This window comes from Artemia franciscana, chromosome 6 (genome assembly GCF_032884065.1).
Source record: "Artemia franciscana chromosome 6, ASM3288406v1, whole genome shotgun sequence".
NCBI lineage: Eukaryota > Metazoa > Arthropoda > Branchiopoda > Anostraca > Artemiidae > Artemia > Artemia franciscana.
The window spans coordinates 8,536,485-8,552,481 of NC_088868.1; the positions used below are offsets into that span (position 1 = coordinate 8,536,485).

General features: G+C 34.3%; 1 protein-coding gene across 2 annotated transcripts in view; it reads left to right on the forward strand.

Moving 5' to 3' along the window:
- Window positions 1-2,748: 2,748 nt before the first annotated feature.
- Window positions 2,749-15,997, forward strand: part of LOC136028004 (zinc finger protein 664-like) — a 39,334-nt gene continuing 26,085 nt past the window's right edge. Inside the window, exons 1-2 of one of the 2 annotated variants that reach the window (XM_065705544.1) lie at window positions 2,749-2,850; window positions 15,286-15,406. In XM_065705544.1, the coding sequence (XP_065561616.1) occupies window positions 15,352-15,406 (55 nt within the window). In that variant the 5' untranslated portion in view covers window positions 2,749-2,850; window positions 15,286-15,351. Of the gene's footprint in view, window positions 2,894-15,285; window positions 15,407-15,997 lie in introns of both variants that reach the window. The other variant, XM_065705543.1, reaches the window with a different exon arrangement.

A 15,997-nucleotide genomic window follows, 5' to 3' on the forward strand; every position in this document is an offset into this window, starting at 1 on the left:
CAGTCTCTGCGAGCCAAGAGGTCGGTTAACTAAAAGGAAGAAAAGGAAAAAAGACCCAAGTTTCAACAATGAATTTAAACATGTTTAAACATGTTTCAAAATTGATCAATATGAAAGCTTTAGTCTCTACTACCCAAAAGTTCTTTAACTAAAAAAAAGAACAAGACAAAACGGATCAGTTTCCTTTTACTGGAGTGACAGTCCCACTTTCAATATAAAAAACAAGTAAGATATCCAAATAATATTCAAAACAAAACAGTAAAGGAGGCAGAAATTTCAAAAGTCTAAAACCATAGAGTATTCATTTAAGTGGAGTCCTGTAGTGGCTCAGTGGGTTTGACCTTAGCTTGGTAATACGGGAACCAGAGATCGAATCATGCTGCAACAATGCACTGCAGGGGCGACGCAGGGACCTTAGTAGTCAAGAAACGTCGTTAATTCTATACAATACAAAAACAATACAATCATTTAAGTGGGTTAAAGATGATGGGAACCATTTCATGTACTATTGCTATTTTAGCATTTAAAAGGATTTTGTAAATAAAAAATTGGCGGGGAGGAAGAGTTCCTTTTGCAAATAGAATAACAATCTTCCTGAGCCATTCTTGGCGCATAAGGCATTTATTAAGTCTTGGCACTCGGAACAGCAGTGGAGCTACAACTGACATATCATTTGCAGCCGATTTTTCACAGGAGCAGGTTGCAAGCCAGCTGCCCAATCATCCTCTTTCTTAGTCAAGCTCAGGACTAGCTATGACAGAATAATAATCAAATTTTCTGGGCAGGTGGGAACCACGGCAAAGATCCATGAATTAAGTCTTTACCTAGGAATATTCTATCTATAATTAATTTCTAAGTTTCAAATATTTTTAACTAGAAAACTAGGTTATCAAACATACATTGAGATTCAATTTCTTTACACCTTCTCGGAGCACAAAATGACTGATCCTTCCTTAGGCTCACTTAAATTAAATTTGAAAACCACGCTACAGTTCGTCAGCTTACTGTGGTCGTTCCCAGCGTGTGTACTGCAGTTCAAAATGGGCAGTTACTTTGCAGTAGCGGGAGTAACTGAAAAACCTCCGCCTGGTACACACCCGACTAGTGCTTCTTAACAATTTTTTCTTCTTCTTCTTTAACAAAATCTTCAATTCGTGGCTTCAAGACAATGTTTTTTTTTAAACAACTAGTTATTGAGTCTTATAGTCTGATTTGGCTGGGTTACTGCTATATAGCGTGGGATCCAGTAGTTCTAAATGAAAGTTGTCAATCTATGTCTTTGCCCATGTCACAAAGTGAAGCCAAACTTTTCTGTGATAGGTGATATCAAACATAATCTCATTCCAAATCGTATTACTTATTGTCTCAGTCACCGTTTGTACAGACAAACCAAATTTTATGAGGAAGAAGAATTAACAAGAACATAAGATTATATAGCTATTTTGTTATGTGTTTCACCAATGGCTTTTAGCTTCCATCAAAGTTTTTTCCACAGGATTTCTAAGCTTTTTGCTTATAACAGAAAAACATTAATATCCTTTTATAGAAGTCCAAACAAAAAAAAAATGTAATCAAATATTTTCCAAATTACTTGTAGTATTTAAAAGGATTGAAATTTAAGGATTTAGAACTTATTAATTACAACCATGATGCTAAAATTATTCGCTAGGTGTTTTAAAGCGATATTTGAGAAAAGACTGGAACTTCAAGTTTTTTTTTACATCCGTTTTTTGTAATCAATTAAGTAACCTTATACAGTATTATATATTATAGCTAATTGATATCCGTATCTGTTCTAGTTACTAAGCGTGTATTTTCTCAAAATTTAGAGGCTTTCAAAGGAGCTAGCTTCCGAGTTATTGGCCTTCATGAGTTCTATTAGGTCTACCGTAAATAAACATCAAATCCGTCAAGCTCTTTTAGCCCAAAGTAACTGCAGATTGTAGTCAGTCACGGTAAAAGGACAATTTTTACTGAGTTAGCTTAGCTGTCTAATAATTTAGACAACAGGATGATTTGTATACCACTTAACAGAATATTGTATGCTTGAGCTGTACGATCAGATAGGAATTGTAGTCTATAGACGGATAAACGAGCGTTCCAAGAGATACTCTAGTCCAACTCAAGCAGAAGTGTCACTGACACACTTGGTTTCATGAAGTTGTGGTCTTTTTCACAATGAGATAGTTGCGTGACCCATTTAGCAATTTACAGGCAACGAGATGGTCGGAGACATTCTGGACTATATGAAAAATATTCATGAACTGTTAAACATCAGTCTTAAAACTCTTTTGGTATCTTTGTGGGAGGGGGGGGGGGTCATTAGTTACATTAAAAACACAAAAAGAGAGAAACAAGCTGTGAAGTCGAAAGAACACTCTGGGTAAGAACGCACTTACTGATCCGCAGTTCGGCTTGACGATATTTTAGGTGAAATTCAAGTAGCCAGTGCATCATTTTTCCAACCCTTTTATCTATCCCGTTCACACCACCTTTTTCAAGAGGGGAATAAATGGAATTTTTAGCTTTTTTTTCTCATTTGACTGCCCACGGATCTGGTCAAATCTTTCTTAAGGGCAGCATTGAACTCCAGGAAGTGTTTCGACAGAGCACACTTTTCTGCTTGTAACAACTGCTTACCACAAGAGTTCTATTTGAGCAGATTTTTTTTGTGGATTTTTAGGATTTTTTTAACGGAAAATTTGACGGATTTTTCGTTTTCAGTCGTCAGAATTTTACGGATTTTTGGTCTACCAGAACGGAAAACTTGCCATCATGAATTGGAAACACTGCTTTGAAGATCATCAGAAAAAGCTAAATAAAGTTAAAACTTACCAACGTTTCTGCTAGGTATCAAAATTTAATGTGGATATTTGATCCGAAATATCAGACAGTAGGCTTTCCTATTTTGAATAAATGCATTGATTAATGTGTATATTTTTTCAGAATGGGAAACAGGCTCATAGTTTTGGATAGAATATAGTACCTGTAGGCTATTGGCCTAGACACTCGGTATTGACTGATAGTTTAGACTAACATATCTCAGTTGAAATTGGCTAACTTCAGTCATGGAAAACTTTATTCTTCACTAGCCTATTTGGATTTGGCACTTTTTCTAGGCTTGTGCCAGTCTAATGCCTAGTGTAGGCTATATGAGTACAACACTTGTCTTAGTCTACATTACATCCTTTCATTATTGACTGAATTTGATTTAGATACTGTTTGGTTCTAGCCTATGTTTCCACTTTTAAGGGTGAAGATATATTTTAACAAATTATTCAAACAGCCTACCCAAGAAACAAACTTACTTTTACACTCAGAATTCCATCCTGAATTTGCATATAGTATTCATTTCCATTGCAAATATAATTTTTAAGGCCCTCAAAGACAATACCTTTTTCTCATATTTTAGACATAGTTTATGTACTTGTTTTCACAAACTTTGGAATCTCTTTCAACAGAATTTCATCCTAAATTCCATTATAGCCTAACATTTGTTAGTAAAATTCTAGTTTAGCAACTTTTGGCTATCTTGGAAAGAGGTTAGATTAGGAAAATGAAACTTTTGGGGATGGGTCTACATGACAATATAGTACCTATAGGCTATTGGTCTATACACTTGGGATGGACTGATAGTTTAGACTAGCATATCTCAGTTAGAATTGGATAACTTGAAATTTTGAAATTTACCTATTGAAATTTTGACAAAACAACACTACCTTAATTTTCAGTTACCAGTTGATTTTTCTCTGCTTTTAGTTCTGAAAATGCAATTCTTGTTATTTGAGTAGAATTCTGAGCCATATCAGTGTTGTTGTTTTTTAACATTTAGGAAATGTATTTGAATATCTTTAGAACCTTATAAATTGGGATTGAGCAAAGTTTTGAAGCTGAAAACAATTTTGTTATACTTCATTCAAGCAGAAGATCTATTTTACAAGGTTTCACTTTTATAACACACATATTTTTAAAGGTCATCAAAGGTCAGGATCCTCTAGAGGGAGAGAGAATAGAGATAGGTACTTCAAAATGCCTTCCCAGGACATACTTTAGCCTGTGGACCCATCCCTGAGAGTTTCATTGGTCAATGTTTATATTACCTGAATAATTGTTTAGGGTCATGAAACTATTGTTAATAGATGCATTTTGACTTTTGGAACATCTTTTCTCTCTTGCAAAATTACCACAAACTCACAATTATGGAGTCATTCTAGCCCAAATATTTGTGTATTTTTTCAAATATAGAATTGCAATTGTTTCTGTTTTCATTGATTAGATATTTGAAATTGCGAATCTGTAATAGTTTAGAAACAAATTTGGGCTATACATTTGCACATTAGGAGGGTGGGGGTAAAGCATAGCATACATTAAATGCATAAACTAACCATTGCTGTATTTAATATATGCTATGCTTTACCTCCCCCCCCCCTAATGTGCAAATATATAATAACTCCATAACTTTGAGTTTGCATTAGTTTTGAAAGAGAGAAAATATGTTCAAAAAGTCAAAATGCATCTATTAATAATACTTTCATGACCCAACACAACTGTTCAGGTAATATCAACATTGACCATTTCATTTTCCTAACCTAACCCTTTTCCAAGATAGCAAAAAGTCACTAAACTAGAATTTTACTTATTTGTTTCCATTGGAAAATTCAGTTATAACCTTTCTAACTTTACCAAAATATAATTCAACAGAGCTCCAAAAGCTGCCAATACTTTGTCAGCTTTTCTTTGAGCCAAAAGTATTTTTATACACAAAAATGGTATTTTCAGTCAAAATCTGCCAACATCTCTCTTATTTAAAAAATTATCTCTTCTTCATAAAATAAATTCTTATCATCTTTGAGATTCTGTAAGGCCTTAAAATTAAATCTGTGACAGAAATGAATGTCAGATTCACAATGAAGTTCTCATTATTGAGATAAGTTTATTTCTTGGATATCTGAATATTCTGTTAATATAACCATTACCCTCTTAAGATCCTGTTTCCAAGATGAAAATGATGGTTCCAAGGATAAGACTCCAGCTTTACATTTGTGACTAAGATTATCCTCAACTAGTTATAGTCCAGGTGCTAGGCTCCAGAAATGGGACATCACTACAACACATCTGTTTCATGCAATCTGAATGAAATTAAGTAAAGGTTAGGAATAGTAGCTCTTCAGAAAGAGATATACTAGAATAACTGATATAGGCTATTTTACATTGCTAAGTGTATGTTCTTTTAATTTTTTGTGTTTTTGATAATTCATTGCCATTTCCTCTCTATATATTTGCTACACTGACAACAACAACCCGCCCTGACAGAAACATACATAGCTCTAATAAATTATTTGTTTGTTTTTCTTTCCCTTGATTGATATGTTGTAAAACTGGCTACTCAGTTTGACTTAGAGATATCCAGTTTACCCCAAGTTATTGTGCTGAGTATTTGAAAAAAAAAATACCATTGCAAATGAGAACTATATATGTGAACTATAATAGATAAAAAAAAATGCTGTATATTGTAACAAAGAATTGCATGCTATTTTGTGCTAGTTTCTTGTATAGTAGAGGGCTATATGAGACTGTTAGTGAGGGATAGGGACAAGGATGGATTGTCAAAAACATAAAGAAATATGAAATAGCAACCTAAAAGAGTCTCTTATCTTATTCTATGGTGTCTTCTTCCAGAATGCTGCTATTCATAACTTGTTAACAAGACTCTCTCTTCACACCAAATCTGCTGATAGGAACTACGCCCTAGAATAGGCTCCCTCAAGATCTGCTTGGTCTTTATGATTAAGTAAGGTTTCTTTTCTAAAGTCTAATGTCTTTCAGTATACTGGGAAATAATAATTCTTTTTTCTTCTTAATGTATAACCATCAAACTTTTCTACTTTTGAAGCTGTACCTAAAACAACTGAAACACATAGAAGTTAGATGTTAAAGCTTAGAAAAGTCAATGTAATCCCTGTAATTTGTACTGGATGAACCAAATTAAAAAATAAATAATTTATGAAAGTAATTAATTAAAAAATTAAAAAAAAGCTTAAAAGTGAAATTTTACAACTAAGACCTTACTTCTTCTGTTGTTCTTTTGCAAACATCTTTCATCATTCTGCTCTGATCATTGGTCTAATAACAATTTATGTGAAAGTATATTATCAAAGTTGTCTTGTCATTGTTCTATGTGGCAGAAAAATGGCATTATTCTCACCTTTTCCTAACATTAGTGAGCTGTAAGATCTTAGAATAAAGATGAACAAAAGGATGGAAATCTTTGCAAAAAGATTTGAGATCTCATATCTAAGATTTTAGTGCAAAAGAGCAGCCCTATTGATTCTTATTGAAAACTGAAAAGAAATAAATTTTTTCCCCATGAAAAAGACTATGTCAATGAGAAACAAACCAAGATTAATTAAAAAAAACTTTTTCTCAAACGAATGTTTCAAAGAAAAGTAAAGAGCTCCACTAAATAAGCAGAAATGAAGTCAAATAATTTTCCAAGCATAAAACTACCACAAATCATTAACAATAAATAAATGAAACAAAAAAACGAACAGAAATTACTATAAATAATGAAGTCAAACTCAAAACAAGAAAAATTAACATGAGTAGGACTGACAACTCCCATGCCTTCTCAAGATTAGTACATGATTTGCACTTTACTGAAATCAAAATACACAAAAAGTATTTTTGCTTTATTGATTTTAGTAAATAAAAAATTAACAAGACTTGCAGGAATAAATATCAGTGTGTATATTAAACTGATATTCCACAATCATTTTTTTTTCAATACCCGTGATGAATTCCGTAAGATGGAATTGTAATCAAATGATTAGTTTTTAACCAATATTTTAACCGTTTTCTAGGGCTAAAAATAAGAGGAAAAGGTTCATAAAAGCTTAAAATTGAATCTGTGAGTATATGTTCACAATGAACATCAAAGAAGGCAATCCAGTGATATGTCCACATAATTTGTAGATCAGTAATGAAAATGTTGCCATATTTACTGAAAAAAATCAACACTATTCATTGGTAACCTGGATGCAAATTGTGGACACAGTCCCAGTCTCAAGTAGTCATAGTCACAAATAGTCAAATGCACAAGTAGTTGTATTTGCAGTCGTAGTTGAAGTAGTAATAGTTGTCCTGAAAGTGTATAAGTTCCTATCATTAGTCACTCCTAAGATATTGCAGATATATCTTCAATAACCTGAATGTGCTTGCTAACTTGCAAGTCCTTTGATAACTTCAGAATAATTCCAAGTAGTCATAGTCAAAGTCACAAGTAGTTGCATTTGCAGTTGCAATAGAAGTAGTATTAGTTGTCCTGAAATTGTATAAGTTCCTATCCTTAGTCACTCCTAAGATATTGCAGATATATCTTCAATAACATGGATGTGCATAGTGTATTCTGTGACTTGTTTAAAACTTCCTTCAGCATTCTTTAAAGGTTTAAATGCTGTTCAGTATCCCCTTCAATAATCCCTGAGAATAATCACAAATAATCGTAGTGCCAGCAGTCACAGTCGCGAGTTGTCGCGGTCGGAAGTAGACACAGTTGTTGTCATGACCAGTCGCACTTGCAGCTACAGTAATAGTAGTAGAAGTCGGAAGTGGTCACAGTCACGTTTGCACTGAATCGCACTTGAAGTCTCAGTTATAGTAGTAGTACTAGCCTTGAAAGTTTTAAGTTAATACCCTTACCTGTTCCTAAAATATTGTATATATGCCTTTTTGATAACTTTGATGCAGATAGTGTCTTTTGATGTAGGTCAAAACGCCCCTCAGTATTCCCCAAGTTTTACCTCAATAACTTAAGACTTTTTGGGCACATCCCAGATCAAATATTTCTTCCTTTTGCTGAAATAAATCCTGCAAGTTAAAAATGGGCAAATTATATAGTTTTGATTTCTTGTCAATAAGGGCGTGGGTGTATGCTATCCCTGGAGACACATTGATTAGACATCGTAACTATTTTGAATAAAGTGTTTTTTTTTAAGATTTCTATCAGTGTTAAGGATTGTTAAGGAGTGTTAAGGAGGCATCTATAACGGCAAGAGTGGGGCTGATTGTCCTTTGTAAAATTTCTCAACATCCCTCTCACCATGCCTTTCTGAGCTTGATACCCTTAGCAATTCATAGGAAATTTTGTTTGTGCCCTATTGGCAACCTACCTGCATATAGTGTGTTTTGATTTTGTTTGACATCCCCCTCAACATTTTTTAAAGTTTTACCTTAATACCCATAAATGTTTTGAAGATTCAGGATCAAACACATCCCCCTTTTCCATAAGCGACCTTATATAGAAACGATGGGCAATTTTTTAACATACAGCACTTATCCCATGGGCTGGGGGGGGGGGGGCGTCCCTGGATGCTTAGTCATTTGACTTTTTGGCTATTTTGAACAGAATACCTGTTCAAAAATTTTGATCAGACACCTTTGCAGGATGGAAGCTAAAAAGGGAATGGTAAGACTAGTTGCCCTCAGACTACTTTTTGATACTCCCCTCAAGATACCCAGAAAATTTAAATTTTAGTCACTCAGCTGTTCCTGAAATTTTGCATATACGCCTTTTTGATGAACGGAATGCACTTAGTAATTTTTGCTTTAGTTTCAAATGCCCTTAAACATTCTTCAAAGTAAAAAGTGTAAGTTGCATAACTTGCCATCCTTGATCTGGGAACTGTGGGGGTGGGCAGTATTGTATTCTTGGAGGCATAGTTACTAGACTTTTTTACTGTTTTGCAAAATAACCTCTTTAAAGTTTTTACCTGTGTTGTTACTCTAATTTAATTTTTAAAAGTTGTATGAGGTTATATGACTGGATGTTCTGCTCCTTGGCAATCAAATTCTAATTTCGATTCATTCAGCTGGCCAGTGACTAATATATAATTGTCATTATTTATATATTGTTATATATTGTCATTGTATTTATATAATGACAATATGTAAGTTTCATCAAATTTAGTCTTTGTCATCAAAAGTTACAAGCCTGAGAAAATTTGCCTTATTTTGGAAAATAGGGGGAAACACCCCCTAATAGTGATAGAATCTTAACGATATATATAGATGTGATAGAAATCACACCATCGCATTCAGCATATCAGAGAACCCTATTGCAAAAATTTCAAGCTCCTATCTACAAAAATTTGGAATTTCGTATTTTTTGCCAGAAGACAGATCATGGGTGCATTTTTATTTGTTTTCTTTTTTTTCCAGGGGTTATCATATCAACTAAGTGGTCCTAGAATGTCGCAAGAAGGCTCATTTTAGTGGAAACGAAATGTTCTAATGCCCTTTTTAAGTGACCGAAAAAATTGGAGGGCACCTAGGCCCCATCCCATGCTCATTTTTTACCCAAAGTCAACAGACCAAAATTTTGAGATAGCCATTATGTTCAGCATAGTCAAAAATCATAATAACTATGTCTTTGGGGATGACTTACTCCCCCACAGTCCCCAGGGGAGGGGCTGCAAGTTGCAAACTTTGACCATTGCTTACACACATTAACGGTTATTGGGAAGTGTACAGACGTTTTCAGTTTTTTTTGGTTTGGGGGGAGGGTTGAGGGGAGGGGGCTATGTGGGAGTATCTTTCCTTGGAAGAATATGGGGAAGAGAAATTCAATGAAAAGGGCGCAGGATTTTCTAGCATTACTATAAAAAAAACAAAGAAAATTAAAATGAAAAAGTTTTTTTCAGTTGAAAGTAAGGAGTAACATTAAAACTTAAAACGAAAAGAGATTTTTACGCAAATGAGGGGTTCTTTTCCTCCTAAATACCTCGCTCTTTATGCTAAAGTATCTTTAGTAATTTCAACTATTTATTCTACAGCCCTTCTGATTCAGGGGTCATTCTTAGAGAATTGGGGCAAAACATAAGCTTTAGTGTAAAGAGCGAGGTATTAACGAGGGGACAAACCCCCTCATATACATAATAAAAATATAAGAATATAGAAGTTTGTTACGTAAGTTAATTCTTAAGTTACGTATATTTTTTACTAATAAAAACGTTTGTTAAAAATTAAAAGTTCAAGTTGCCTTTTTAAGTAACAAAAAATTTGGAGGGCAACTAAGCCTCCTTCCCCACCCCTTATTTCTCAAAATCGTCTGATCAAAACTAAGAGAACGTCATGTAGCAAAAAAAGAATTAATATGCAAATTTCATTTTAATAATTTATTTGCAGGGAGCCAAAACCAAACATGCATTAATTCAAAAACGTTCAGAAATTAAATAAAAAAAAACTAGTTTTTTAACTGAAAGTAAGGAGCGACATTAAAACTTAAAACAAACAGAAGTTACTCCGTTTATGAAAGGGGCTGCTCCCTTCTCAACGCCCTGCTCTTTGCGCTAAAGTTGTTTACTGTTTAATAAAGTAGAATTGAGAGAAAGAGTCAAACTTTAGCGTATAGAGTGGGCGTTGAGAAGGGAGCAGCCCCTTTCATACACGGGGCAATTTCTGTTCGTTTTAAGTTTTAATGTCACTCCTTACTTTCAGTGAAAATAACTAGTTTTTTTTATTTAATCACATAAAGGCTCTATTCTTCATTTATAATTAGCTCAACATTTTGACATATGTTCTAATTTTTAGACAACTGCAAAGAAGTTCCAGACAAAAATATACATGATACTTAAGCACTTATAAGTAATATATTCACTAATAAAAATATATTCACTCATTCGGCAGGCGAAGTACTTATTAAGGAAACATCAGCATTGATTTACATTCAGATTTACCGAGTAAAAAATATCCGTTTCACATTTCTACATATCTACATTAAAGCTCTGTTTTTCATTTATAATAAGCTCAACTTTTTGAAATATTTTGTAATTTCTAGACGACTGCAAAGAATTTCATTACGAAAATATGCTTGGTGTTTAAATACCGATTGGTACTAAGTCTGATAAGTGCTCGAAAAAAGTATGTAGGTAGCCTATGTATCTAAAGTACTCTTTAAAAAAGTCTAAGTATGTACCTAAGTACTTGGAAATGTACTTAAGCATGCATTTAAGCACTTACCCGAAACCGGCCAAATATAGCTGATGACGTTGAAATCTTATTAGCCCAGGTTATTCAGAAGAAAATCGTTTTTGCCCAGGGTGGAACATCAAAAAAGAATTTAGGATTCTATTCTTAAGAATTGGGAATGCCTGATGTTGTCCTATAAAGATATATTGATCATAGAACGTTCAGTAAAGTTGGGCCAGAGCAAATGAACTATAATTTCCTAGGTTTGAAAGAATTTTTACCTAATCATTCTGGATTTTTACTATGCCTCTTTTTTGTAGTTGTATCAGTAAATCATTTTAAAACAAAAATATTGTATTATTAAAAATTAACCACTTTTCATTCCTGAAACAAAACTAAAAAAAGAATGTTGTTCTTTAGTTTTTTGACAACTCTCCTCTAGCCCATCCCTTTACCTGCTAAAAAAAATAATAAAAAAATTAGTGCTTGTATACAAGCCTCTTGCATCCGAGTGACACATTTCAAGGAATGTTTGCTATATAACAATGCTATATATAGTAATATATATATACTATCTATATATATAAAAATAAGTTGTCTGTCTGTGTGTCTGTCTGTCAGGTGACGTCATGTTTCTGTGTCGACTGACGTCATGAAATTAGTTGTCGTCATTTTTGCTATGACGGTGACGTCATTAAAGATATTTAAGACATATTTGCTCACGTAGAAATCTATTAATGTCTAAGTTTAAAATGACTGATGAACTTACAATGGCAAAAGCCGATGAAGATGCTCAAAGAGTCTATGCCAAAAAACTTGCTGCTGATAGAGAAAGTCAGAAAAGAAAGCGTGCCGAGGAATCAAAAGAACAGCAAGGAAACAGGCTTGAGGCTAAAGAACGCAAAACCGCGCAGTTAGATGAAGATCCACCTGGACAGCGAGAGTCAAAACATATCAAAACTGAAAACGATAGCGATGATGATTGGGTTTGGGATTTTGACTTGGATAAGGTCATCAATGCCTACCAGATTTTAGTTAAAAAAACAAAGGTTCGGCGATATGTATTTCATAGTGAAGCTGAAAAATAAAGAAGAAAAAGAAAACTGAAAAAAGAAAAAATGTAAAAAACTAAAAAATACTAAAAAGAAAAAACACTCAAAGAGAAATTACAGACCGGGGCACAAATGACGACCGGGACAGAGGGAATATAAATAACGACCGGGACACTCAAAGAGAAATTACAGACTGGGATACCGGGACACAAATGACGACCGGGACACAGGGAATATAAATGACGACCAGGACACAGGTATTTAAGAATATCGTTCAAAGACAAATTTTTAATTGTAAGAAGACCGTTGAAAGAGAAATTTCTAATTGTAAAATGACTGAAGAACCTACAATGGCAACGGTACCACCATCGAAGTAGATAACCAGTGGGTTGTTCCATATTCCCCATTATTATCAAAAATATTTAATGCACACATAAACGTTGAATACTGTAACTCCGTAAAGGCAATCAAATACATATGTAAATACGTCAACAAAGGCAGTGACATGGCAGTTTTTGGCTTGCAGCCCGAAATCAAAGATTTCGACGAAATCGTACAATATCAGGCTGGAAGATACATAAGCAGTAATGAAGCTGTTTGGCGAATTCTTTCATTTCCAATACATGAGCGTAGTCCAGCTGTTGTTCACTTAGCGGTACATTTACAGAATGGTCAACGTGTTTATTTCTCGGAAACCAACGTGCAACAAAGAGCCCTGAATCCACCGGATACAAAATTAACAGCTTTTTTTTTCGCTTTGCAAAAATGATACTTTTGCAAAAAAACTGCTGTATACTGAAGTGCCTTCGTATTACACGTGGAATACTAAAAACAAAGTATTTGAACGTCGAAAACAGGGTAAGTCAGTCGACGGCCAACCTACCATCTTCAAAGATACCACGATAGGAAGACTCTACACCGTTCACCCCAATCAACATGAATGCTTCTTTCTACGCCTGCTTTTGGTGAATGTACCCGGTCCGACATCCTTTGAGTATTTGAGAACTGTAAACGGTACTATACATGACACTTACCGTAGTGCATGCCAAGCTCTGAATTTATTGGAGAATGACCAATACTGGGATAACTGCATCAATGACGCGTGCGAAACGTTAACCCCAAGTCAAATTCGTGCATTGTTTGGCATCATTTTAACAACTTGCTCTCCATCAGCTCCTACAGAGTTATGAGAAAAATATAAGTCAAAAATGTCCGAAGATATACTCCATCGAAAACAGTTAGAGACGTCAGATATGACTTTTGATTTTACATCAGAAATTTATAACTACACTTTAGTTATTATAGAAGATTTGTGCGTACGTATGGCAAACAAACCTCTTCAGGATTTGGGAATGCCTTCACCTAACCGTATCGCTGCTGTTTCGACATGTGTAGAATTGGATCGTGAACAAAGTTACAGTACGAGTGATCTACTGTCGTATGTACAAAATAACATTTCCAAGTTAACGTCGGAACAAAAAGACATTTTTGATACGATAGAATCAATTTCAGGACGTATACAACTACCTGCTGATTTCTGTAATTTAGTGACGTCCAAAAATGAATTGATTGAAACAGTATTTCCGAATATTCTAAAAAATTATAAAAATAATAAATGGCTAAGTGAAAGAGCGATTCTCGCACCCAAAAATATATACGTCCACGAAATCAACAATATTGTTTTGACCAAGATTCGAGACCAGGCAGTCCTTTACAAGTCAGTCGACACAGTTTTGGAACCAAATGAAGCGGTTAATTATCTATCTGAATTTTTAAATTCCATAGATCTTTCAGGGTTTCCACCACACGTGCTACAACTAAAAATAGGCGTACCAATAATACTTTTAAGAAATATCAACCCACCAAAGCTTTGCAATGGCACGCGACTTGTCGTAAAAAAAACAATGGAAAACCTAATAGAGGCCACAATCTTGACAGGGCCTTTTGAGGGTGAGGCTGTTCTTATTCCTCGCATTCCCATGATTCCAACGGATCTGCCTTTTCAATTTAAAAGATTGCAATTCCCAATTCGATTAGCATTTGCAATCACCATTAACAAAGCTCAAGGTCAATCATTAGAAAAATGTGGTATAGATCTTAATACTGATTGTTTTTCCCATGGACAATTGTACGTTGCATGTTCGAGGGTCGGTAAACCTGACAATCTATTTATATGCAGCGACAATTGGACAGCGAAGAATGTTGTATATTCGCAAGTTTTACGCAGTTAATTTGTATTGTATCTATCTATCTATCTATCTATATAAAAACAAGTTGTGTGTATGCATGTTTGTTTGTTTGTAAAAAGAGCGTTTGCATATGACGTCATTATTAGTACATACGGCTTTGTATATGCACAGACAATGGGAAAGCCAAGAATGTTGTATATTTGCAATTTTTACGTAGTTTAACTCCTGCAGACGAAATGAATGCTTGCCTGAAAAATTCTAATTTATGGGCACACGTAAAATTATTAAAATTAACTACAAATATGCGTGTCCGATTGCAAAACGATGACTCTGGTCAAACATTTTCAGATCAATTGCTGGCAATTGGAAACGGAAAGCTCCCAGTAGTGGGAAAGCCAAAAATGTTGTATATTCGCAATTTTTACGTAGTTTGAAACACATATATAAATCTATCTATATTCACAGGTGGGACACAGGGACACAACTACAATGGCGCGTAACTAATATGGCGCGTAACGACTTACGCGCGCGGGGGGGCTTGGGGGGGCGCGAAGCGCCCCTCCAACTAGGTGTTGGGGTGGCGCGAAGCGCCACCCCAACAGCTAGTATTATATAAAAATAATAATCTTGTACTATGTTTTATAGTTTACTTACCAATTTTACTTCACAATATAAATTAATATAACAGGATTATTCCTATCTCCTGGTTTTTTGTTAAAAAATAAATGGTTGTTTTAACTTAAATCGTTGGTCTTATTAAGTGAAACCAGAATTCATAAGCATAAGACCAGAATTACCTTTCAAGCATCCTCTTTCACCAGCCACCATGGGCCTTAATGATGTTCTAAATCTTCAGATATCAGGTAATACTGTATTCTATGTATATATATATATATATATATATATATATATATATATATATATATATATATATATATATATATATATATATATATATATATATATATATATATATATATATATATATAGTAATGTGTAGTTGTAATTATCAATCTGATTTCCAGACATCTGTGTTTTGTTTTTTCTAAGAAATTACTCAAATTTACCTAATTTTATAGGCCTTGGAACCAAAATTACGGGTAGCAGCACTTGTTTTTGAAACAGCTGACTTTGAAATCATCTTAATGACAGAAATTGTGGACACTGTTGACCTTTCTGATCATCCTTTTATAAAACAAGGCAAGTAATATTATTCTTATTTGTTTTCTAACTATATACATGAGGTGATAGCATGAATGAATTAGAAGTGCTGCCATCCCCATGGTCTTTAATAAAATTAACGAACAGTCCTCTAAAAAGGTGATGTAACTATGTACAGCCTCTCCTCTTGTGTGTGAAATCTTCCGACTCAGACCCTCCTAAGGGAGACTTCATTGTACCTCTGCTGGGCTATGTTTCTATATTTTTTTAACTTTTACTATTCTTCATCAGCACATGTTCTATGCCACTAAAAATCGATTTGAATGATTTAAGTTATCAGCACATGTTCTATTCCACAAAAAATTGATTTGAATGATTTAAGTTATCAGGACATGTCTTCATCAGCACATGTTCTATGCCACTAAAAATTGTTGTGAATGATTTGAGCTTGCCTGATCTGCAGGCAAGAGCGCAGTGACTTGTCTTGTACATATGCTTGACACTACTCTGCATAGCATTTGGGAGCAAAGGGTTAATAAATTGAGCCTATGTTTAGCTACTTCTGAAGAAAATGTATGGACAATTTCTGTGGTTTTTATGCGGATGGAAGTAATTTATTCCCCCTCCTAT